General features: G+C 34.3%; 2 protein-coding genes and 2 long non-coding RNA genes across 9 annotated transcripts in view; 1 reads left to right on the top strand and 3 right to left on the bottom strand.

Annotated features, from left to right (window-relative positions):
* LOC123703789 overlaps window positions 1-14,302 on the bottom strand; it is a 29,258-nt gene extending 14,956 nt beyond the window's left edge. The window contains exons 1-5 of one of the 2 annotated variants that reach the window (XM_045651940.1): window positions 14,025-14,302; window positions 12,812-12,959; window positions 3,438-4,543; window positions 2,980-3,163; window positions 1,978-2,150 (exon numbers count right to left, since the gene is read on the bottom strand). In XM_045651940.1, the coding sequence (XP_045507896.1) occupies window positions 1,978-2,150; window positions 2,980-3,163; window positions 3,438-4,543; window positions 12,812-12,959; window positions 14,025-14,099 (1,686 nt within the window). In that variant the 5' untranslated portion in view covers window positions 14,100-14,302. The remainder of the gene's footprint in view (window positions 1-1,977; window positions 2,151-2,979; window positions 3,164-3,437; window positions 4,544-12,811; window positions 12,960-14,024) is intronic. The other variant, XM_045651941.1, reaches the window with a different exon arrangement.
* A 2,017-nt stretch (window positions 14,303-16,319) lies between these two features.
* Window positions 16,320-18,331, top strand: LOC123703793. 5 transcript variants are annotated; one of them, XM_045651947.1, is made up of 8 exons: window positions 16,320-16,394; window positions 16,466-16,528; window positions 16,848-16,979; window positions 17,076-17,129; window positions 17,328-17,378; window positions 17,445-17,546; window positions 17,975-18,049; window positions 18,200-18,331. In XM_045651947.1, exons 1-8 carry the CDS (start codon window positions 16,344-16,346, stop codon window positions 18,308-18,310), a joined length of 639 nt encoding a protein of 212 aa, XP_045507903.1. In that variant the 5' UTR covers window positions 16,320-16,343; the 3' UTR covers window positions 18,311-18,331. The 5 variants fall into 5 exon arrangements, with proteins under 5 accessions (XP_045507903.1, XP_045507905.1, XP_045507904.1 ...); XM_045651949.1 differs by lacking the exon at window positions 17,076-17,129; XM_045651948.1 differs by lacking the exon at window positions 17,328-17,378.
* Window positions 18,332-18,483: 152 nt separating this feature from the next.
* LOC123703796 lies at window positions 18,484-20,913 on the bottom strand. The gene is made up of 2 exons (XR_006753045.1): window positions 20,665-20,913; window positions 18,484-19,080 (listed from the first exon to the last, which is right to left on the bottom strand). It is a non-coding gene; the product is annotated as an uncharacterized LOC123703796 (long non-coding RNA).
* Window positions 20,914-21,785: 872 nt separating this feature from the next.
* LOC123703797 lies at window positions 21,786-23,276 on the bottom strand. The gene is made up of 2 exons (XR_006753046.1): window positions 22,999-23,276; window positions 21,786-21,933 (listed from the first exon to the last, which is right to left on the bottom strand). It is a non-coding gene; the product is annotated as an uncharacterized LOC123703797 (long non-coding RNA).
* Window positions 23,277-24,464: the final 1,188 nt, after the last annotated feature.

Here is a 24,464-nt window from a genome sequence, read left to right as displayed (position 1 = left end):
GACGGAAGGTAAAGTGACGTGAGTTTAAGTGACGGGAGGTAAAGTGGCGGAAGTCAAAGTGGCGGAAGTCAGTGACGGAAGTTTAAGTGACGAGAGGTAAAGTGGCGGAAGTCAAAGTGGCGGAAGTCAAAGTGACGGGAGGTAAAGTAACGGGAGCTAAAGTGGCGGAAGTCAAAGTGACGGGAGGTAAAGTAACGGGAGCTAAAGTGACGGGAGGTAAAGTGACGGGAGGTAAAGTAACGGGAGCTAAAGTGACGGGAGGTAAAGTAACGGGAGGTAAAGTGACGGGAGGTTAATTGGCGGAAGTTAAGTAACGGGAGTTAAAGTGGCGGAAGTTAAGTAACGGGAGTTAAAGTGGCGGGAGTTAAAGTTAAAGTGATGGGAGCTAAAGTGACGGGAGGTAAAGTGACGGAAGTTAAAGTGACGTCAGGTAAAGTGGCGGAAGTTACAGTGACGGGAGTTTAAGTGACGGAAGGTAAAGTGACGGGAGTTAAAGTGACGGAAGTTAAAGTGGCGGAAGTTAAAGTTACGGGAGGTAAAGTAACGGGAGCTAAAGTAACGGGAGTTAAAGTGGCGGGAGTTAAAGTTAAAGTGAAAGTTGGTCAAAATTATTTCGATTTATGGAATAGATACTAAAGGGAAACTTTAAATGTAGTTAAAAATAACGAATGACAAAAGTGACGGAAGGTAAAGTGACGGGAGTTAATGTGGCGGGAGGTAAAGTGATAGAAGCTAAAGTGGCGGAAGTTAAAGTGACGAGAAGTAAAGTGTCGGTAGTTAAAGTGACGGGAGTTAAAGTGACGCAAGTTAAAGTGACGCGAGTTAAAGTGGCGGGAGTTAAAGTTAAAGTGAAAGTTGGTCAAAATTATTTCGATTTACGGAATAGATACTTATAGATACTAAAGGGAAACTTTAAATGTAGTTTAAAATAAGGAATGACAAAAGTGACGGGACGTAAAGTGACGCAAGTTAAAGTGACGGGAGGTAAAGTGCTGGAAGTTTAAGTGACGGGAGGTAAAGTGACGGGTAGGGCATGCACCCGGGTTTACCCGGTTTCGAAAAACCCGAGTAAACCCGGGTTTTTTGATGATTTTGAGAACCGGGTCTGAATAATATGAAACCCGGTTCTCCCGGTTCCGACCAAAATATTAAAATATAAAGATTTGCTGCATTATTTTAACAAATTTATTCTATCTGGCAACGTCAGACATTTTTATTAGATTTGTCGTGAATTTGAAAAGCTGTTGATTTTACTGTTTCACATAATGATCCAGTCATGTTTTTGTTTTTGTTATCAAGCTGAAATTTATATCGAATACTCAAGTCTATGGTCCCTTGATGCTGTGAAAAAGTCAAACTCACAAGCCAACGCATCAAAAGATACAGCCGTAAATGTTGAAAATTTTCGCAAATTACGACACATGGAACTCAAAACCTACAGGGTACTTCCCATGAACACAGAGCCTTGAAATTTGGTAAAAGTAACGTCTTATAACAGCATTACAACATTACATTAGATAACATTTTAAAAAAAATAGGTTTGTTCGGAGCCCTCGGAGCGCGAGTCCGACTCGCACTTGGCCGGTTTTTTGCTTTACAGTTTGCAGTTAATGAATAAGGTTTATATGTGATATTATGATAAGTGATAACAAGGTACTTTTATAAGACTGATAAATCAAGAGAAGTATTTAAATTTTTTTCCTTTTTTAATTTAATAAAATAAGACACAAGCCGCGTAAAATAAAAGGCCCATCAGGTACTTTTACAGTTACTTTTGTTTTATTTTGTATTTTTTTCTCAGGTATTATAAAAGAACCGGGTAACCCGGTTCTACCCGGTTCTGAGCTCGATTTGGAACTGGTTTTCAGAAACTTGGAACCGGACTCGGTTCTGCATGCCCTAGTTGCGTGCGATCTACACCTGTATATTATTGAATCTATTTTATAGCAATTTCCTTCAACTGGACTATATTATTACCTGCTGTATATAAAATATCTTCTGCAAGTGTAGCAACAAATCGCTGCGACAGTTGCACAGCGTTGCGTGCGATCTTGCAGCCAGTTCTCGTAATGCTGCACACGATTCGCGCATTTCTCTCAACGCTTCCGTTCGTCGGGACAGCGTGTGATAGTTCGTCATTAGTTCTGAACCTGGGAATGATAAAATTATCTTGAAAATGGTAAAATAGTAATTCATTGATGAACAATAAAAGTAATTTGTAACTATATTCTTGCATATAAATATAATTTGAATTTGAATGGCTGTTATAAATTAGACAAAAAATTACTATACTTTGTAAAAAAAAATACTATACAAAACGTTTGGTTCAACATTTTTTATGAATAAATATTTAAATCTAAATTTTTTAAAGGATAGAAAAAATTCGTTCACGTGGCGGGATTCGAACCCGCATCCGTCCGCCACGCTGGACGGACGCCTGACCAATGCGGCCACCCGTGATGCCGCCAGAGCAAATTAATTCTAAATTATAGATTTAAATTATCAAGAATTCCAATAAAAAAAATGTGTGCGTGTACTAGTGTACACTGTACACACGTAAGTGAAACTTATTTTTCAAAAAATAATTTACTATATGCAACTTTACAGAAATACGTCGAATCACGCGTGGTAGGGATAAGAAAAGATGGCGCGTAACGGAAAAATGTCACACGTAACGAAAAAATGTTACACTAAATGTTTTTCCAACCCCGATAAAGAAGTTTCACTTCAATTACTCATCTATAAGCATTTGTTAACAAGGATATGATAGTCTACCCTAATAGATTGAGTAAAGTAGAAATATTATAAACCACTTGTTTATGTTTTCTCACCAAAATAACCTTCTACTTCCTAGTATCCTATACCTTCCTAATATCCTAGTACTATGAATATTATAACTCATATATTTATAATATAGATTTGGAGACATCACATAACATCAAATACCAAAACCCCCTTTATAAATATTTTTGCATTTACCATTGGTTAACTCACCTACATCTTGATTCTCTTCAAACAACTTAGCGTGTATCTCTTTCAGTCTTCTTATGTTGGCCAATTTGCTGTCTCTCTCATCTGATAGTATGAGTCGCTTGAAATGTAGTATTTCTAACTGTTTTGTTAACCTTACGTGCTCCGACCTTTGGTAGGGAGATGGCTTTGACTGAAAATAGTTTTTTTTGACTTAACTATCATAAATAAATGTTTTTTTTTTACCTGTTTACTACTTGTTTAAAAGTTCTTGATGGAATACTTTTAGCACGTTTTAGGCATACTGTGTTAGTCAGTTTAATATGGCGTAATACAAATGAATGATAAAAAATCGAATGTCAGAATTTTAAGAATCAATTGATAGCAAAAATTCTTACTAATAATGATAAATTTTGGGCTGGATATACCATAATTAATATAGTCACCAAAAAAAGCAAAAATCTCACCTTGTACGATAACAAATCGTTTAATTTCAAAGTCAATCTCGGCCCATTTGAAACGGGCGACCTTTCTTCCTTTATCCTACCATTTTTGACACTTAAATCAGTCTGCGACGAAGACTTCTGCAATGCTTCTTCATCGAGGCAAGAAAATAGGTTCCTCTGAGATTTGCTCCTAGCTTTTAGTTTCTCTTCGAACTCCGGTTGCGTAATTGTGTCCGAAAGGGCGGACTTCTGGTATATTCTTTCTTTAATCTCTTGGACAGCTTCTTGACGTTTCTTTATAGCGTATTGTAACAAGTGTAAGTTCTGCAGTTTTGTCGCCGTGTAGCTCGGCCTTATTTCCGATTTCAGGAAATTCAAGGCGAGATATCGATATTTGGGCACACCATCCGTTTCGTTCCTTAAATCATAACTCTCCGCTGTTTCGCTCAAATCAATCTTACTAGATAACTCCTCTTGAGATGCATTTATATCACAGTTAAGTTCACTGGTCCTAAATTCTTTAACATCTAAATTGTCCGGTGAATGCTCGTATATATGATTGGTCTCTGGCTTCTTTCGTTCATTACTATCATCCCTTCTATGTTGAGTGGCTGCTATGTTCAAACTTGAAGACGCTCGTAACGTCGGAAAGTTCTGTTTGAAGCCTTTATCAATTGGACTATGACTTTTGGAGTATTCCTTATCTAATTTCTTTGAATACTTTCCAGGCGATAATGACCGAGAATCTTTAATTAATTTCTGACTCTGTACGAGTTTGTTTTCGAAGGTTTTAGATACGTTAGTATGACCAGATGAATCTGACGACAAAGAACCGTGTTCGATCTCATTTTCTGGCGGTATTATATCTAATTTGAGACTTTTGTAGGAACAGAAATAGCCCCCATGCATTTGGAATACGAGCGTGTTGCTTTTGAAGCAATCAGAGTTGAAATTTAAAGCTAAATTGGCCCCAATATATCGAAGACCACTGAAATATACCCCCCATGTTTGGATGACTGTATCTTGTATTTGTTCGCATTTTTCTTCGTCATCTTTACATGGGGGCGATAATATATGACACCATATTCTAATCACAACATTGGTTGACGACATTCGTTGTGTTATTTCTGGAAATAGAAAAAAAACTCATAATTAAAACAAGTAATAAATACACAGTATTTTATATATTTCTAGCTTTCCGCATGGCTTCGTCCGAAACGCGCTTTAAAACCTAATAAATTAGGTACTAAAACCTTCCTGGAGAACCACTCTATCTAATAAAAAAGCCGCATCAGAATCCGTTGCGTAGTTTTAAATATTTATGTATATAGGGGCAGAGAAAGCGACTTTGTATGTACTGATTATAAATACATCCTATTACAGTTATTGTACCTATTAATGATTTGAATCAAGTAGTTGTTATTAAAACTATAGCATTGTGGTTTGTGATACAACAACAATAAATAATCATTCAACAGCTACAATGTATGCGTATATTTTACTAGCTGCGCCCCGCGGTTTCAACCGCATTGCTCCGCTTCTGTTGGTCTTAGCGTGATGATATATAGCGTATAGCCTTCCTCCATAAATGGTCTATCTAACACCGAAATAATTTTTCAAATCGGACCAGTAGTTCCTGAGATGAAAAAATGAAAAAAATGAAAAAATGAAAAAATATTTATTTAGACCCACATTATAAGAAGTTTACATAAATGAGACACGACAATCGCCTAAACTAGGTACTAGACCTGTGCTATAGGCGATCGACGCTTTCCACTCCATAAGACACAGTGACATTATAACGTGAGTAAAAGCGAGTTTGTGTGTGTGTGTGTGGGTGAGTGTGTGTGGGTGAGTGTGTGTGGGTGAGTGTGTGTATTTGAGTGTGAGTGTGTTTGTGTGTGTGTAAGTGTAAGAGTGTGTACGAGGTTGCGTGCATAATATAGTAATAGATAAGTTTCACATACCTAATACATTTGATTTTTAAGAAATTTAAATTAATACAAATTACATTTTTACACATTAAATTATTACACATTACATTATATTATTACACAATTTACATTATTACACATTATTAGTTCATAATTTTAGCAATTCTTCGGTTTCTACGTATGATAAGGTAAGTAACATGCTTGTGGTTTTATTTTTTAGTTTAAAATATGTCATGTTGCGGATATTTAATATTTTATTTACTTTATTATAGAGCAAAGGACCCATATAGGCGGGACAACGCTTAGCTGACACAGTATGAACAAGAGGTAAGTTAAAGATTCTATCATTACGTCTTTTTTCAGTATGATTTGTATCTCGAGCCTGGCAGGTTATGAGTGCCTAGAACACAGCCCAACATATAAAGTTTCCTGACAGAGAGGAGGTTACAATCATTGTAAAGTGTTAACTGTTAAGGTAGGGTAGAGCATTGGCTTAGCCATTATTACTTTGAGAACTGCTCGTTGCGCTCTTTCAATCTTGAGCATGTGCGTTTTTGCCGCTCCGCCCCATACTTGGATACAATAACTTAGAATCGATTGACCAATGGCAAAATATACTTTTTTTTAAATATCTATATCAGCGATGTCGCGAAGCTTCCTGAATATTACCATTAGTTTGCGAGTGCGTGATGTCAGAGAGATATGCGCGCTAAAACAAACAAACTTCAGCTTTATAATATTAAAATATAGATATTATAAATTATACATCCTATAACAGTCATTGTACCTATTAATGATTTGAATCAAGTAGTTGTTATTAAAACTATAGCATTGTGGTTTGTGATACAACAACAATAAATAATCATTCAACAGCTACAATGTATGCGTATATTTTACTAGCTGCGCCCCGCAGTTTCAACCGCTTTGCTCCGCTTCTGTTGGTCTTAGCGTGATGATATATTATAATCTATAGCCTTCCTCGATAAATGGGCTATCCAACACCTAAATAATTGTTCAAATTGGACCAGTAGTTCTTAAGATTGGCGCGTTCAAACAAACAAACAAACTCTTCAGCTTTATAATATTAGTATAGATAAAGAAATGACGTGTCATACAACACAAATAGATCAACATAAACATGTATTATTTGTGTTGGGATTCTCACGAGATTAAATAATATTATGAGCATGTCATTTTCTTATCAAGATAGTATGATACCACTATACCAGTCGTTATTTGCAATGAATATTACGAAATGTGTTAACGCGATCTATATTATTCTGGATAGTAATGTCAAAGAGATAATATTATAAAATAAAAATATATTATACACTATCAATTAAGGTACTATATATTTCCTTCGCCAATTGATATCTATATTATAAAGAAAAAACTTAAGGGGACAAGGTATCAAGGGAAATGGTTGGAACGAAATTCTATGAGAGAAAAACAGACAGATAAACACGCGCAGTGCGCACGCTGCACGGCTTACTGATATAGCAAAAAATGTCGTTACAACTTTTGGTCTTAATTTTTTCAGTCTAGTCTAGTAGTAATGTATAGTAGTAATGCAAAATTAAAATTAACATATTTTTACCAAAATATGTAGATTTATTAGGCAGCAATTAATAATACCACCTGTACATGTTTGCAATCATTCGATAATAACACATGTTCTATTAAGGGCTAATAAATGATACTTAGTTAATTAATAGATTATCATGATAACTAGATGGAATAGCATCTTGGTTTAGTTTTGTAATTTAATGTATTGACAAGTTTTTCCTATCAATATAAATTATATATGATACAAATAAGAAACTATAAAAAGACGTGTGGCACTCGGGGACTGCCGCGGTAAAGCTATTGCATGCTATGCCTTCAAGCCACACCTACGCCCGTCGGAGTGGGGAGCGTGAGATTTTTTCGTTACGGAATTTCTCGATTCGGTCCCCGCGCTCAAGGCCCGCGATAGAAGCTATGCAATAGCTTCAAAATATAAACTAAATCCAAAGTTTATTGAATATAATTCAGTCCGGGAATGTGTGTTAGTGTTACAATATGACTCATCTATTGATAACTATGGTAGAATGTAGGTCAAAAGTTAATTTTATTAAAGGATTTATTTATTCGCACAGGAAATATGTCAAACAATATTTTCTATTCATTTGTAAGTTATATATCTGTCTATCTTTTATCTGTATAAAAATTATATCTGCTTAAATTCTCAGGAAGCATGTTTAGTAATCAAATTGTGTGTATTAACACTAATATTATAAATTAATGAAATATTGTATTAAATTTTAAAAATGCTTTTATTAGATTCACCTGTATGTTTGTATGCCTGTAACCATCTCTTTTAGACTCTAGTTTAAATGGACAGATTTAATTCAAACTCTGTACAATAATCAAGGATCAGTGACAATATAAAGGATAATACAACAATTTCATGACTTTATCTTATTAAAGCTTTTTGGTTTTAATCGGTTTAGTATGTTTACTATTAATGTGACTTATGATGATGTAGTTGATATAAAAACAATATATTTTTTGTAAGTGTTAACCAAAATATATAAATACTAGCTGTGCTCCGCTCCTTCACCTGCATTGCTCCGCTCCTTTTAGTCTTAGCGTGATGATATACAGCCTTTCTCGATAAATGGGCTATCTAACATCGAAATAATTTTTCAAATTGGGCCAGTAGTTCCTGAGATAAGCGTGTTCAAACAAACAAACTCTTCAGCTTTATAATATTAGTATAGATTAGATATATTTAACTCCGCCAATGACGGTCCCAAGCCCGTATGCAAAAGGAGGAGGGTTGGCTGAGAGGTGACCGAGCCAGCTGTAAAAGGTCAACGTCGAGTATCGGGCGACGGTTAATTAACCCGACAATGATAGCTTAACCAGCTTGAATAAGTGAGGGTAGGAAATGACCTTCACAACCCGCAACTCTTAGTACTTTTCCTATGGAATCGGGGGCCTTGGCTTAATCGCCCGGGCTACGAGGTAGAAAACCTCTTTAAAAAGTCACCCCAATCTTAAGGTGGGATACGCGCCAATAAGATGCATGGCTTGCGGGAGGCAAGTTACTAGCGCCAACCTCGTCGGACCCGGCTAACGACGTTGTATACGTGCCTTCACTGGGGAATGGGCGTCACCCCTAGTGTGACGGTTATAAATCGACCCTACTCGTGGGAACAAAATGAGCGAAACCAATCAACAAAAAAAAAGCATAAACCAAAATAATATGATTCAACAGACTTTTCACAAAAGTATGTTTACTCGAACTAGAAGCAACTCGACTTCTTCTTTACCAGCAAAACTGATAACTGAAGAGAGAATTTCAGACAAACCAAATTCAGAACAAAGTAATCTGACTTTGATAGAGCTTCGACCAGAAAGCCCCCCCTTAGAAATAATAAACAATAAGGTGGACTGGCAAAGAGACCAAATTCCTACAAAGAGAAATAAAAGAAAAGAAACTAGCCCAATACAAAACGACACAAATAAAAAACTGAAAAATACTTCCGTTTTTGCAGTACCCACACAAAATAGTTTTGAAATCTTGAATGAAGATACCTTAGAAGACAACAAGAAAGAAGAAAAAGTATACATTCCTAAACCTGAGCCTATCTTTGTCACAGGTGTCCTAAATATTACATCTCTCAAGGAAGTTTTAAATGAAATAGTAGACAATAGTTCATACACTATGACCACCCTGAAATCTGGACATGTTATAAAAATCATGCCTAAAGACATCCAGGTATATAAAACTATTAGAGAGAAATTTATAGCGAACAATATTTCTCACTATACTTATCAGCTTAAGTGCGAGAGAGCATATAGAGTTGTCTTGCGCGGGCTACATGCATCAGAAGACACTGCACAGATAGCCAAAGAGCTGTCGAATATAGGACATGAAGTCAGACAAGTGGTGAATGTAAGGCACCGGGCTACAAAAGAGCCACTACCTACCTTCTATGTTGACCTGGAACCAAAGAGCAACAATAAAGATATATTCAAGGTAAAATACTTGAATAACATGAAAATTACAATTGAAGCGCCATATAAAAAAAAGGAAATACTTCAATGTAAAAGATGCCAGAGATTTGGTCATTCAAAGAACCAATGCTATAGACCATTCCGTTGCGTTAAATGTGGTAAAGATCATCCTACTTCATCTTGCATTAAACAACCAGACACCGAAGCTACTTGTGCGAATTGTGAAGAGAAACACCCGGCTAGCTACAAAGGTTGTAGCATCTACAAGCAATACAAAGAACGGGTCTTAAAGAGTGCACCAAAGCCAAAAGTAAATCCACCATCACAAAACGTAACTTCTACATATATGCAACCTACTTTATATAACAGGTACTCAAGAGTACCCAATCTCAATAAAACATATGCAGAGGCTACCAAGGCAAAATTAACAGACACACATTTTGAAAAAACAACAGACCTTAACGACATCATGAAACTTATGGAAACTATGCTTGACAAACAGCAAAAGACAATAATGACCATGGTTGAAACAATGGTAGACAAAATGATGGATCGCATGGTCCAGCTAGTCAGCAGCCTTGTTAAAAAATGACTCGAAACCTCCGAGTGGTCACTTGGAACGCCAACGGCTTGACGGAGAGACGTCAAGAATTTGAATTATTTTTAAAAACAGAATTTATTGACGTAGCACTTATATCTGAGACAAGGTTCACTTCTAAATCGCACACAGTTTTTGACAATTACAAAATGTATGCAACTAATCACCCATCTGGAAACAGCCATGGAGGAAGTGCCATTATTGTTAAAAATAATATTAAGCACTACCCAATTGAGAACTATTCCACAGAGAAAATTCAAGCAACTTCTATAATAATCGAAGACAATAAATTGGAAACTGTACTGTCAGCCGTCTATTGCCCGCCTAGACATATAATATCTGAACAAGACTTCAACAACTACTTTGCGACCTTGAATAAAAGATTTGTCTGTGGAGGGGACTGGAATTCAAAGCATCTTCACTGGGGTTCTAGAGTCTATAACCCAAGAGGTAGACAACTTATGAAAACAATTCAAAAAATGAATCTAGAATACTTATCTGGTGGCAAGCCTACATATTGGCCAAATGACAGGAACAGGATACCTGATTTGCTTGATTTCTTTGTTACAAAAAATATAGATAATAATTACGTCTCAATAGAATCACCTATCGACCTCACTTCAGATCACACTCCTGTCATCCTAAACATAAGCTCAACAATCACTCTGTTGCAACCACAACCTAAGTTATATAACCGTAAAAACACGAACTGGCGTAAGTACCAAGACATAATAAACACACTGGTGGATCTGAAATGCAAACTTAAAACCCCGGATGAAGTAGAAAATGAAATAGAAAAACTCAATATGACAATTCATAATGCTGCAAATATTGCCACTTCAAAACAGAAAGGTAAGCCTCCAAAACAAAACTCTTATCCACTAGAAATCAAAGTGAAAATCAAAGAACGCCGCAGACTTAGAAAAATATGGCACAGGAGCGGGTATCCGAGCGACAAAACAGCTTTCAACAAATTCTCGGAGGAACTGAAAACTTACATTAGCCAACTAGAAAATGAAAACATCCAAAATCGTATTACAAATCTAAGCCCCAATGCTGACACAGATTATTCATTGTGGAAAGTAACTAAAGCCCTAAAACGCCCTAAAGCTCATATGTCCCCTCTCCACAACAGCAACGGAGGGTGGGCTAGATCGGACAAAGAAAAGGCTGAAACATTTGCAAAACACTTAAACACTGTTTTTCAACCACACCCTGAGAGTAATCCTGATCATACGGCAAAGGTGAATACATACCTAGGCTCGGCAAAACAGATGTGTCTTCCTCTTAAAAGCACTAGTCCAAAAGAAGTCGCTAGAGAAATCAGAAACCTCAAAGAAGGTAAGGCACCTGGATATGATATGGTCGATGCTACTTTGTTAAAACATCTTCCTCCTAAAGGAATTATGAAAATTGTCAACATCTTCAACGCTCTTCTAAGACTCGAACATTTCCCAGGGCAATGGAAGATAGCACAAGTGGTGATGGTGCTTAAACCAGGTAAACCGCCGCATCAGACGACCTCATATAGACCCATTAGCTTGCTGCCAATTATTGGAAAACTGTTCGAGAGAATACTACTCAGCAGAATTAAGGAACACCTACTCACTGTACTGCCCGACCATCAGTTTGGATTTCGTGAAAACCACGGAACAATAGAGCAAGTCCACCGAATTGTAGACATAATAAGTAAATGTCTTGAAAACAAATTGTACTGCTCTGCTGTCTTTTTGGATATAAGTCAAGCATTTGACAAGGTGTGGCATGAAGGCCTTCTATATAAATTGAAAGAGAAGCTCCCTCACTGCTTTTATTTAACTCTCAAATCTTACCTCACCAAAAGAAGCTACCAGGTGAAATGCAACGAAGATCTATCCGAACTCTACGAGATAAAATCTGGTGTCCCACAGGGCAGTATCCTAGGACCGATACTGTACCTTATTTATACAGCTGACATCCCCGCGAACAGCAAAACAATGATTGCGACTTATGCTGATGACACCGCATTGATATCCATCCATAAGGATCCAGGAACTGCATCTCTCATGATACAAGAGCACCTCACTGTAATTGAGACATGGCTAAAACTATGGAGGATAAAAGCAAATGAGAGTAAGTCCACGCATGTGACATTTACGCTCAGAAAGGAAACATGCCCGCCGGTAACCTTAAACAACAAAGAAATACCCCAAGAAGATAGTGCTAGATATTTGGGTATGCACTTAGACAGAAGACTGACATGGCAAAAACATATATGGACAAAGAGAAAGCAACTTGATGGAAAACTGCGTAGCCTAAATTGGCTGATAGGTCACCACTCAAAATTGAAAGACAATAGTAAAATTCTAATTTACAAGACAATCTTAAAGCCAATCTGGACCTATGGCATACAGCTTTGGGGCTCTGCCAGCAATAGCAACATTGAAATCCTAGAGAGATTCCAGACTAAGGCTCTCAGAACAATACTTGGTATCCCCAAATGTATTGCAAATAAATACATGTACCTTGACCTCGGTATAGCCACAGTTCGAAAACAAATTGTCGAAAGCAGCCAGAAATATCAGGAAAGGCTAACAGTACACACCAACGACCTTGCTCAAGCGTTAAGTGGAGAGGGAGGCCAACAATACATCAGGCTAAAAAGACAGGACATTACAAACCTTGCTAAAAGATTCTAAAATAGATAAAAATTAAACAAATATAACACTGGACTACAAGGGTGGAGTCGTTGGACGAGCCCCTTGAAACAATATCATGTTCCCGGACGGAGTTCCAAACAATACAAAGGCCAATTGTTACCTAACAGATTGCCTGGTCGCAGTAATATCAAAAAAAAAAAAAAAGTATAGATTCAATACCTGAGTCAATCTCCTTCCACTTAGGGTGGGGGGATGATATCCGCTCGCTCGTGTAGAACGGCGCCGACATAGTCGTGTGATGCAACGTCAAATAGTAGCTGCATTGATATGTACACCATTCTGGTGGCCTTATGTTGTAGCCGACGATCTGAAATTATTTAGAATTTAATTTAATGTATTGCCTTCTTAGCATAGTGGTTGACGTTTGAGTGTAAAACCGAGGGGTCATGGGTTCAATTCACGCTGGAGACGTGAATTCCCAAACAATTCAAGAAAAAAAAAGGCCCTGTTTGGCTGGACACAGATGGGTAAGAAAAAATGTGTTAGAAAATATTCTTAAACACACAACACTATTTAAAAATTTCTTCTAAATAATAATGAATATTGTTGGCACACATTATAAATAGTTGATAGAAGAAAGCCAATTAACAAGTTCAAAACAGTGTCTTTATCTGGCTGATAGTGATTATTACATAAATATGCAATCAATAGTTTTTGAAACTGTTTTTATCTATCACTAGCTGCGCCCTGTGGTTTTACCCTCATAACTCGCTCCTCTTAGCTAGATGATAGGCCCATAGCCTTCCTCAATAAATGGGCTATCTAACACCAAAATAATTTTTCAAATCAGACCAGTAGTTCCTGAGATTAGCGCGTTAAAACGCGCGTTATAATATTGGTTTATTATTTTTTATATTTCATTTCTAATAATTGTTTACATATTTGGAAAATTACTTCCTATTAAATCAATATTTTAATGACATGATGAGACAATATTTGTAATATTTAACATAAATTTTGTCCAAATTGACTAATTTATTTAAATGCATTTAACTAATGCTTTCTGATGCAGATATAAGTGATATATATTACCAGTTAGGAATAACAAATCTATGTGAATTATTTTTATTACAATATATATGCTATAATAACATTGTATTGTTCTTTTAGATCTCAGAAAAAGATTATCTTAAACAATGAATTTAAATACAATAACAGGTTACTTAAGATTTTTTTTTTTATATTACACATGAAACAATTTAGATATATTTTCAAGGGGAAGGAATTTGAGAGCCATCTTCACGTTTTTGACCCGTGTTATAGGCGGTTCTAAACGTCATCACCAATGTAGGCGTTTGTTAGTAAATTTCCAATTATTGTGTCAACGTTATAATTGATTTTATTAATACATGCAAATTTGTGACTTATTTACCTGAATTAAACTTCTAAGACGAAGTTGCTGAGTCGTTAGAGGCGTCCATTCCCTGCATCTTGGTCTCCCAAACATTTCTAAGCTTTTTTGCGACACAAAAAAGGTCTAACGTATTCCCATGTTCGACAAAATTTACTCGATCAGAGTGAGCACATATCTTATCTTTTCATACATAGGATTGAAAACTAAAATTTCGTAATTGGAAAAGAATGCACTTTTTAACACAATAAATAAATAAAATGCATTGTTCAGCTGACTTCATCTTTCATTTTATTGGACATCTGAATTCTGACATATATCACGTTATGTCAAATCGACATTAACTTCTATAGCGAATACAAGGATTTTTGACAATTGGCCGTAGATAACCAAAAAGGATCCAACCCACAAAATGTTACTTTTGAGTTATTGAAGTTTGAAGTTTAACCTGTGTTTGTTCATATAAAGACTTGCTTGTGTTAATTGCTTCTTAAGGAAAAGTGTGTGTGTCAATGTATATTTTATTCTTACAAACAAATTTTATTGAATTTAGTTTTATTTCTTGAAATATTCAGCTAAATGTGTGTTAGGATCCTTTTTGATAAAACCTATTTTCAATTATGATAAGTGAATTTTCATTTCGCAAAAACGATTCAAAGTAGCTAATTGCTACTAAGATCCTTATTTTTTTTTTAAATTTCGTAAATAAAACAACTAACTTTCAATTTTTTTTTCATTATTTATATAAAACATATTAATTCTATCCGATTTACTATTCTTCTTCGTGTGCAAAGTCCGGTTCATCGCCATATCTACTTCGTCATGAAGTCTTGGATTGCTCCCTTGGATTGATTTATAGAAATCCAGGCAGTATTTAGATAAATAGTCAAAGATTGACTCCAAATCGTCTAATTGGGCTTTTCTTTAACATTTGGCCATAGTCATTGAAAATCATTATCAGATACCTCCGAAGATTTACCTTTCGAGCCCGCCCATACATACAACTTTTGCATCGACTAAACTGATCTGTCGAGCTGTATTCTCCTCTTGAATTCAACATGACTAAACTGTTTAGTCGATGGAGGTGCGCATACAATCGATTTCAGTCTTAATAATTTATATCCCCAACAAACCTTACAGTCTTCTATAGGCAATTCTTGAATGAAGGTAATAAAGATCACATGAGCGCGTGATCGATAGTTGTGCGAGTAATTTTTTTTTTGTTACTTCGACATGTTCGTCAGCTTCGTAAAGTGCTTCTATTTTAGAAAATTCGGTATAAAAAAGGCAAAGATGTGTGACCCGATCAAGATACTTGGAGTGTGAACTTAATGCATGCCTAACGCCTCAAGCTTTAAATACATAATATTCAGTCTATCCAAATGTTCTGAATCGTTTTTGTTATTAAACCAGTATACATTTCTACAAAATTCAGTTTAACAAAAGAGATCCATGCTTTTTGAATCTTTTTAGTGATTTATCTATTGCATCTTAATATCATAAAAATTAAATATCTAAAAGGATCCACATGCTTTTGGATTTTTTTAAACATTTTAGTTTTGTGTTAGTTTCTTAGACTGAGCGTTTTACAATATGATCCAAGAAGAATGGATTGTTTTTACGAAACTAAAATATGGCTTCTCCATACATGTGGGTTGGTACCCAGTGTCAATTTAACGTCAAAATATTCATATTTTACTTGGATTGTTTTTGCTAATCGAAAATATAGACCTAGACGAGCAGTTTGGTATATTTAACTCATTTTCGGTCATGTTGTGGGTTGGATCCTTTTTGCTTATCTACGGCCAATTTAAAATGAAATGAGTAAAATTACAGGATAAAATAATTTATAAATGATAATTTTTAATCAACGATATTTTAAATTGCTAGTCAAACTGAATATTATTTCAAGTTTAGAAACAACTTTGTTTTAAAGGGAAAGTTATCTAAAAATTATTTTCATGAAACCAACTGTTTCAAAATTGTGTATAAGCGTCTCATCTCAATGTAGTCTCAATAAGTATCCGGATCACCTCAATCTTCAGAAAAAAAATACATAGTAGGTATGAAAAAGAAATGAATTACCTATTATTAATTATTTATCTAGACTGTGTTAGTTATAATCAAGTGATAATAATCAATGTTTCATTATTTGCGAAGTAGAGTGAATAATTTTTTGTACATTAGGAAAAATCGAAAATAAATTGCATTATAGCAACATGGACTCAAGACATTTGGTACAAAACAATAATTGGCAATAAAAGTAACGTTGTATAATTTGTTCATAAAATGCAATAAATGGAAAATGATTTTGTATCAAGTTCTTTTCAATTAAAAATCATGAGATTGCTTGCTACGTTGACAATTTCTGGCTTATTGTTTAGTGTAACTGTAAGTCTAAAAATTAATGTAAAAAAAATTAAAAACCGTTGACAGACGACTCTAAACCAACATCTTTGCAGTTAGGTCAAGGAGATGATTCACAAGGAGATGAAAAAGAACTTACACCACTTGAAAAGAGGGAGGTACATATTTTTAATACAGTGTCATATTATATTATTTATCTACCCTCATTTTAAAAAATCAATTCAGTAAACTTTTTGTGTAGTAGGGACATGTAAAATGTATAATTTAGAACCTAGTAGAAGGTAAATATGATAGGACATCTTCGGTATCTAACATTGTTTGATTTTTTTATGAGTAGCTTTTATGTGACAAGTTCAACTACCAGCTAAAATGTAGAACTTTCTAGTTTTTACCTACATTGTGCCTACATGTTGTATTAATAAATTGGTAGTTTCCTACCTACAACATATCTCTTTAAAAAAATATTTTTGTTGATAGATAAAACAAATCGAAGCAGAGCAGAAATTAAGAGGTATCATAGGATCAATGGGTACAAACCAACATTATAAAATTCCATCAAGTTTTAAAGACTTTGGGAGACGGTTTGTCCTACAGTATCCGTATTATGAGGTAAGTTAATTCAATTAACATTGAAAGCTATTTATTTAATTTTATGAGACTTAAATAATTACGTTTATGAATTATTTTTTGTGTTTGAATCGTCAGAAAGATCTTCCCCTTAACATCACCGATGAATCAAGTTTGGATAGAGTAGTAAAGGTAATTTGTTTTTGATTTTCAAACTGCCCGCTTTCCTACATTTTATTTTTTGGCGGGACAAAAAACAAATCTCTGTTCCCCGCTTATGTAAACGTAGATCAAGTAAATCAACCAAGGAGGCATCTCCCATAAAGTATGTTAAATAATGTACATATTGTGTAGGTATATAACGTTATTTTAAATCAGATTAAATTTCAGCAATATTTAGCAAATAAAAGAAACTCGGATGACTCGATTATACCAGTACAGGTACGTACAACTTTTTTAAATCAATAGTTGTAGGTATATAATAAACAAAAATATTGAACAATACAGGCTCCAGAGGAAATTGTGGTAGCAGTAGCAAAACAGTCAGCGATATTTAACGCTCCTACACCACACGATGACACAATAGAGAAGAAAATACTTCGTACTGGGGTAAGTTCAAATTTCACCAAATTATCTTCCGAATTAAAATGTTTAAAAAAATGTGTGCGTGTAACTACTAGTGTACGTAAAAAGTGAAACTTCTTGATGACCTTATTTTCAAAAAATAATTTACTATATGCAACTTTACAGAAATACGTCGAATCACGCGTGGTAGGGATAAGAAAAAGATGGCGCGTAACGAAAAAATGTTACACTAAATTTTTTTCCAACCCCGATAAAGAAGTTTCACTTCAATAAGTTAATGGTCATTCAATGCACCCTTTAAGTTTCTACAATTTGATTCCTTATTATTATTGTAGAAAAAAAAATTTTTTTGAGAAACTCTTGTAGCCTTGAACAAGGGAACTTTTGAGAAATTGTGCACATGTTTTTATTAGTATTTTTCTGCATATTTATCAACGACGGCACAATTTTAGGATTATTGGAATGACGTGTTCATAGAAGAGGTTGATCCGAGTAATATTTTGAGAACTAAGGAAACGCCTAAAGTTGTAAGTAATTTTAACTACCTATTACCTAAGTAACTACAGTACTGTAAATACACTCTTCAGTTTTTGTTAATGCTGGTTAATTGAGTCACTCAATTAACCAGAATTAACACATCCTCGGTTTCACAGTTCCTTAAATCCTTTATTTTGCAGGATTCACTAAATCTGGAATTCTTGCCAGGCTCCAATTTATACGAACTGGTGTCAGAGTTAAAGAAAATCTCACCTAGACTTTTGTATGTAATAAATGACGATTCAGAATAAGACCAAAACAGTATTATTTACCTAAACATGTAGGTAACTATTGTTTAAGAAACTTGAAATCTTTGTTCTAATTATACCTATATTTTTTGTGAAAGAAATAGCGGCTAAAATGCTAGTAAAAAGATGATACAAACTAATCTCATGTTTTTATGAAATTTTTACAAACAGGCAAAAAATATAATAACAGGCATTCTCGTTTATTGTTTAAACATTGGTTCGGTCTACCGTCTACGAACTATGTTCTAAAATGTAAGGATATCAGAAGGTACAAGTGATTTTTACGTTAACACACCATAGTTAAACGGATCTTTCATATAATTTATAACCAGGTCATTCTTCTTGAATCTCCAAGGGTCCTTAGTGTTACCTTTCGTCATCGATATTCTTTGGTCGTTATAAAAGTCTAGAACTTTCTTTTTGAGCTGACTACTTTTGGACCTTTCGAGATACGAAACCATTTCTCTCAATTCGTCCTTTATGAGATGTGTGCTTGATATCCTTTTCATCTCTTCGTATAGAAAGAGCGTTGATTGCACGTGGTCCTTCATGAAATTCATAATTTCAATCATTCTGTTTGTATGCAATAGATTTGGATGAGGCGTTTGCGCCTTGATAGATTTGTCCAATGTCCTTAGGATTGGGACATCTTTGTTACCTTGAAGATATTTTGGTGGAGCTTCTAGAGATAATATATCTTCATTATTTTTAGGGAGTACGAAGAAGCATGGATACTTAAAATATTCAGGTATAGCGAATGCCACTGTTAAAATCTGTAAGAGAATTAAGAACGCTTTGCAGTTATATATATCTGTGGTTTATTTAAAACTTACTTAGAGGTAATTAAAGAACGAGAATAATGAAAAACAAATGATTCCGAATGGGTATTTAAAAAATTACTATTTATTTAACTATATATATAATATAAGACATGAATATTTTGGTATTTATTTATTTATTTGGGTATTGAATTGTAATTAATGTTGTTAAAAAAATAGTAGCAAATAATAGTGGGTCAAAATCAAGCCTATAGTAGTTGGTTACATACAAACATGCAGGTGAAGCCAATAATAGTCTGTTTAAAAAGTAACTCTATTACAGATGAAAATGATTTTGTTTAAAGGGGGGTAGTTCGTATGAAACTCCTATGACGTAGTAACTGTTTCCTATTTACTAATCTGTGCTATGACGTAAAACTTACAGGAAATAGTACAGCTAAATAAACGTGGATATCCATTGTAATAACGTTATGTGATACGATCAATTTAAATCAAGTTACGCATCATAAAAATCTTAATTAAGCGTTTCTATTAACCAGTGATTTAATTATTTTTCTTGATTATAATAAGTATGTGAAACGTTTTTTAACCGAATTGAATCTTCGCTTTTTCTTACTAAATTATAATTCTATATAAAACACATTATCGCATTGATAATGTGTTTGTCAGTTGTCTATAACGCAACGTCACAACGAAACGATTTGATGATATTATACTCTTTGTGTCTGCAGATAAAAGGAAATGGAATGGAAACATCATTTTAACATATCGAAACATCTCATTCCCATAATGAATTTTCTCTAATACGTGTGAATACGGAGGCGGAAAGCTAGTAGATTTTTATACATTGTTTGTTGTTGTACTCAGACGATGACATCCAAAACTACCCTCATTTTGTTTGGCCTTTTTCACTGTCCACTGATAGTTATTTCCTTGTTATTTCTAATCTATTGACTATATTTAGACAGTTGTAAAGATACCTACATCACATTACAGACAGACACAGAGACTTTGTTTTTTATTATGTAGGGCATGAATACTGTTGCAATATGTACACATTTATAAAAATAATATAACATTCCTATATTTTATTATCACCATCATAAAATGTTTCGTTATGCATTTTTGCTTTTATTACTTGTTTTTATTTTTCCAATTGAAGTAAGTATTGCAAGTATTATTTATAAATTAAAAATTCACCTTTAATTACTTATTAAATCTATTTTTAGATTGAAACAATGCGATCTGTGTTGCCACAATACAGATTTATAAATTACTCATCATTTAGATTCTTATCTGCAAGAAATCCACTGAGAATAAACAGACGGACTACTCAAAGATATTTTTTGAAGTTGTAATACAGTTTAAATAAATAAAAATGTGCGTTTTACCGAACCTCAAATACCTCTAAAATTATTCTGTCAAAAATAAACCAGTTATTACTATGTAAAATATAAAATTATGTCGCAAATCGCAATTAAGCTATAGACTGCAGAACTTAATGACAAGTCTTTAATATTTGAATTACAATTACAAGGAAATAGGGATTTTTCAAATAAATTAAAACAAAAGTCATACCTATCCCCAACTACTTATATTTATGCTATTAAAATCTTCAATTTTCAATCTCTTCAAGCTGGGCGGAAGGTCTTTTCCATATTTATCATATAATGGGTTATAAGACCATGGTAGAACATGGGTAACTCCATTGGAATCATATACAATAGTTTCTTTTGAATTTGATGATTCATTTTGAGCTGGTCTCGTAGATATTTTCTTGTAGATGTCCCCAAATGATTGTGTGTCCAATTGATCAGATTTCTTTTGAGAAACTGCAAAAAAATTAAGTAATTATATTCATATTAGTTATTAACCCATTGAGCCCCAAGCGGCCCGATCTGTCACAGACACAATAGATTTTCTATTGTGTCTGTGGTTCCGGGGCCTGAGTTATTACGTTATTAATAGTAGTTATATAATGAACAATATTTTTTAGACTGTGTTTGTGGAGCATTTGCTAGCAAAGCATAAGCATAAAGATATTATTTCACTTGCTATCCCTGACTTAATCTATACATATATATATAAATGAAACCTGTTTCGCGTTGTCACGGCATCACATGTGAACGACTGAACCGATTTCGATAATTCTTTTTTTATTTATAATTATATTCCTTGAAGTACGAGGATGGTTCTTACGTAGAGAAAATCTGGACCTATGGCATACAGCTTTGGGGCTCTGCCAGCAATAGCAACATTGAAATCCTAGAGAGATTCCAGACTAAGGCTCTCAGAACAATACTTGGTATCCCCAAATGTATTGCAAATAAATACATGTACCTTGACCTCGGTATAGCCACAGTTCGAAAACAAATTGTCGAAAGCAGCCAGAAATATCAGGAAAGGCTAACAGTACACACCAACGACCTTGCTCAAGCGTTAAGTGGAGAGGGAGGCCAACAATACATCAGGCTAAAAAGACAGGACATTACAAACCTTGCTAAAAGATTCTAAAATAGATAAAAATTAAACAAATATAACACTGGACTACAAGGGTGGAGTCGTTGGACGAGCCCCTTGAAACAATATCATGTTCCCGGACGGAGTTCCAAACAATACAAAGGCCAATTGTTACCTAACAGATTGCCTGGTCGCAGTAATATCAAAAAAAAAAAAAAAAAAAAGTATAGATTCAATACCTGAGTCAATCTCCTTCCACTTAGGGTGGGGGGATGATATCCGCTCGCTCGTGTAGAACGGCGCCGACATAGTCGTGTGATGCAACGTCAAATAGTAGCTGCATTGATATGTACACCATTCTGGTGGCCTTATGTTGTAGCCGACGATCTGAAATTATTTAGAATTTAATTTAATGTATTGCCTTCTTAGCATAGTGGTTGACGTTTGAGTGTAAAACCGAGGGGTCATGGGTTCAATTCACGCTGGAGACGTGAATTCCCAAACAATTCAAGAAAAAAAAAGGCCCTGTTTGGCTGGACACAGATGGGTAAGAAAAAATGTGTTAGAAAATATTCTTAAACACACAACACTATTTAAAAATTTCTTCTAAATAATAATGAATATTGTTGGCACACATTATAAATAGTTGATAGAAGAAAGCCAATTAACAAGTTCAAAACAGTGTCTTTATCTGGCTGATAGTGATTATTACATAAATATGCAATCAATAGTTTTTGAAACTGTTTTTATCTATCACTAGCTGCGCCCTGTGGTTTTACCCTCATAACTCGCTCCTCTTAGCTAGATGATAGGCCCATAGCCTTCCTCAATAAATGGGCTATCTAACACCAAAATAATTTTTCAAATCAGACCAGTAGTTCCTGAGATTAGCGCGTTAAAACGCGCGTTATAATATTGGTTTATTATTTTTTATATTTCATTTCTAATAATTGTTTACATATTTGGAAAATTACTTCCTATTAAATCAATATTTTAATGACATGATGAGACAATATTTGTAATATTTAACATAAATTTTGTCCAAATTGACTAATTTATTTAAATGCATTTAACTAATGCTTTCTGATGCAGATATAAGTGATATATATTACCAGTTAGGAATAACAAATCTATGTGAATTATTTTTATTACAATATATATGCTATAATAACATTGTATTGTTCTTTTAGATCTCAGAAAAAGATTATCTTAAACAATGAATTTAAATACAATAACAGGTTACTTAAGATTTTTTTTTTTATATTACACATGAAACAATTTAGATATATTTTCAAGGGGAAGGAATTTGAGAGCCATCTTCACGTTTTTGACCCGTGTTATAGGCGGTTCTAAACGTCATCACCAATGTAGGCGTTTGTTAGTAAATTTCCAATTATTGTGTCAACGTTATAATTGATTTTATTAATACATGCAAATTTGTGACTTATTTACCTGAATTAAACTTCTAAGACGAAGTTGCTGAGTCGTTAGAGGCGTCCATTCCCTGCATCTTGGTCTCCCAAACATTTCTAAGCTTTTTTGCGACACAAAAAAGGTCTAACGTATTCCCATGTTCGACAAAATTTACTCGATCAGAGTGAGCACATATCTTATCTTTTCATACATAGGATTGAAAACTAAAATTTCGTAATTGGAAAAGAATGCACTTTTTAACACAATAAATAAATAAAATGCATTGTTCAGCTGACTTCATCTTTCATTTTATTGGACATCTGAATTCTGACATATATCACGTTATGTCAAATCGACATTAACTTCTATAGCGAATACAAGGATTTTTGACAATTGGCCGTAGATAACCAAAAAGGATCCAACCCACAAAATGTTACTTTTGAGTTATTGAAGTTTGAAGTTTAACCTGTGTTTGTTCATATAAAGACTTGCTTGTGTTAATTGCTTCTTAAGGAAAAGTGTGTGTGTCAATGTATATTTTATTCTTACAAACAAATTTTATTGAATTTAGTTTTATTTCTTGAAATATTCAGCTAAATGTGTGTTAGGATCCTTTTTGATAAAACCTATTTTCAATTATGATAAGTGAATTTTCATTTCGCAAAAACGATTCAAAGTAGCTAATTGCTACTAAGATCCTTATTTTTTTTTTAAATTTCGTAAATAAAACAACTAACTTTCAATTTTTTTTTCATTATTTATATAAAACATATTAATTCTATCCGATTTACTATTCTTCTTCGTGTGCAAAGTCCGGTTCATCGCCATATCTACTTCGTCATGAAGTCTTGGATTGCTCCCTTGGATTGATTTATAGAAATCCAGGCAGTATTTAGATAAATAGTCAAAGATTGACTCCAAATCGTCTAATTGGGCTTTTCTTTAACATTTGGCCATAGTCATTGAAAATCATTATCAGATACCTCCGAAGATTTACCTTTCGAGCCCGCCCATACATACAACTTTTGCATCGACTAAACTGATCTGTCGAGCTGTATTCTCCTCTTGAATTCAACATGACTAAACTGTTTAGTCGATGGAGGTGCGCATACAATCGATTTCAGTCTTAATAATTTATATCCCCAACAAACCTTACAGTCTTCTATAGGCAATTCTTGAATGAAGGTAATAAAGATCACATGAGCGCGTGATCGATAGTTGTGCGAGTAATTTTTTTTTTGTTACTTCGACATGTTCGTCAGCTTCGTAAAGTGCTTCTATTTTAGAAAATTCGGTATAAAAAAGGCAAAGATGTGTGACCCGATCAAGATACTTGGAGTGTGAACTTAATGCATGCCTAACGCCTCAAGCTTTAAATACATAATATTCAGTCTATCCAAATGTTCTGAATCGTTTTTGTTATTAAACCAGTATACATTTCTACAAAATTCAGTTTAACAAAAGAGATCCATGCTTTTTGAATCTTTTTAGTGATTTATCTATTG

Source organism: Colias croceus, chromosome 27, assembly GCF_905220415.1.
Source record: "Colias croceus chromosome 27, ilColCroc2.1".
NCBI lineage: Eukaryota > Metazoa > Arthropoda > Insecta > Lepidoptera > Pieridae > Colias > Colias croceus.
This window is presented reverse-complemented; position numbering and strand designations above follow the sequence as displayed.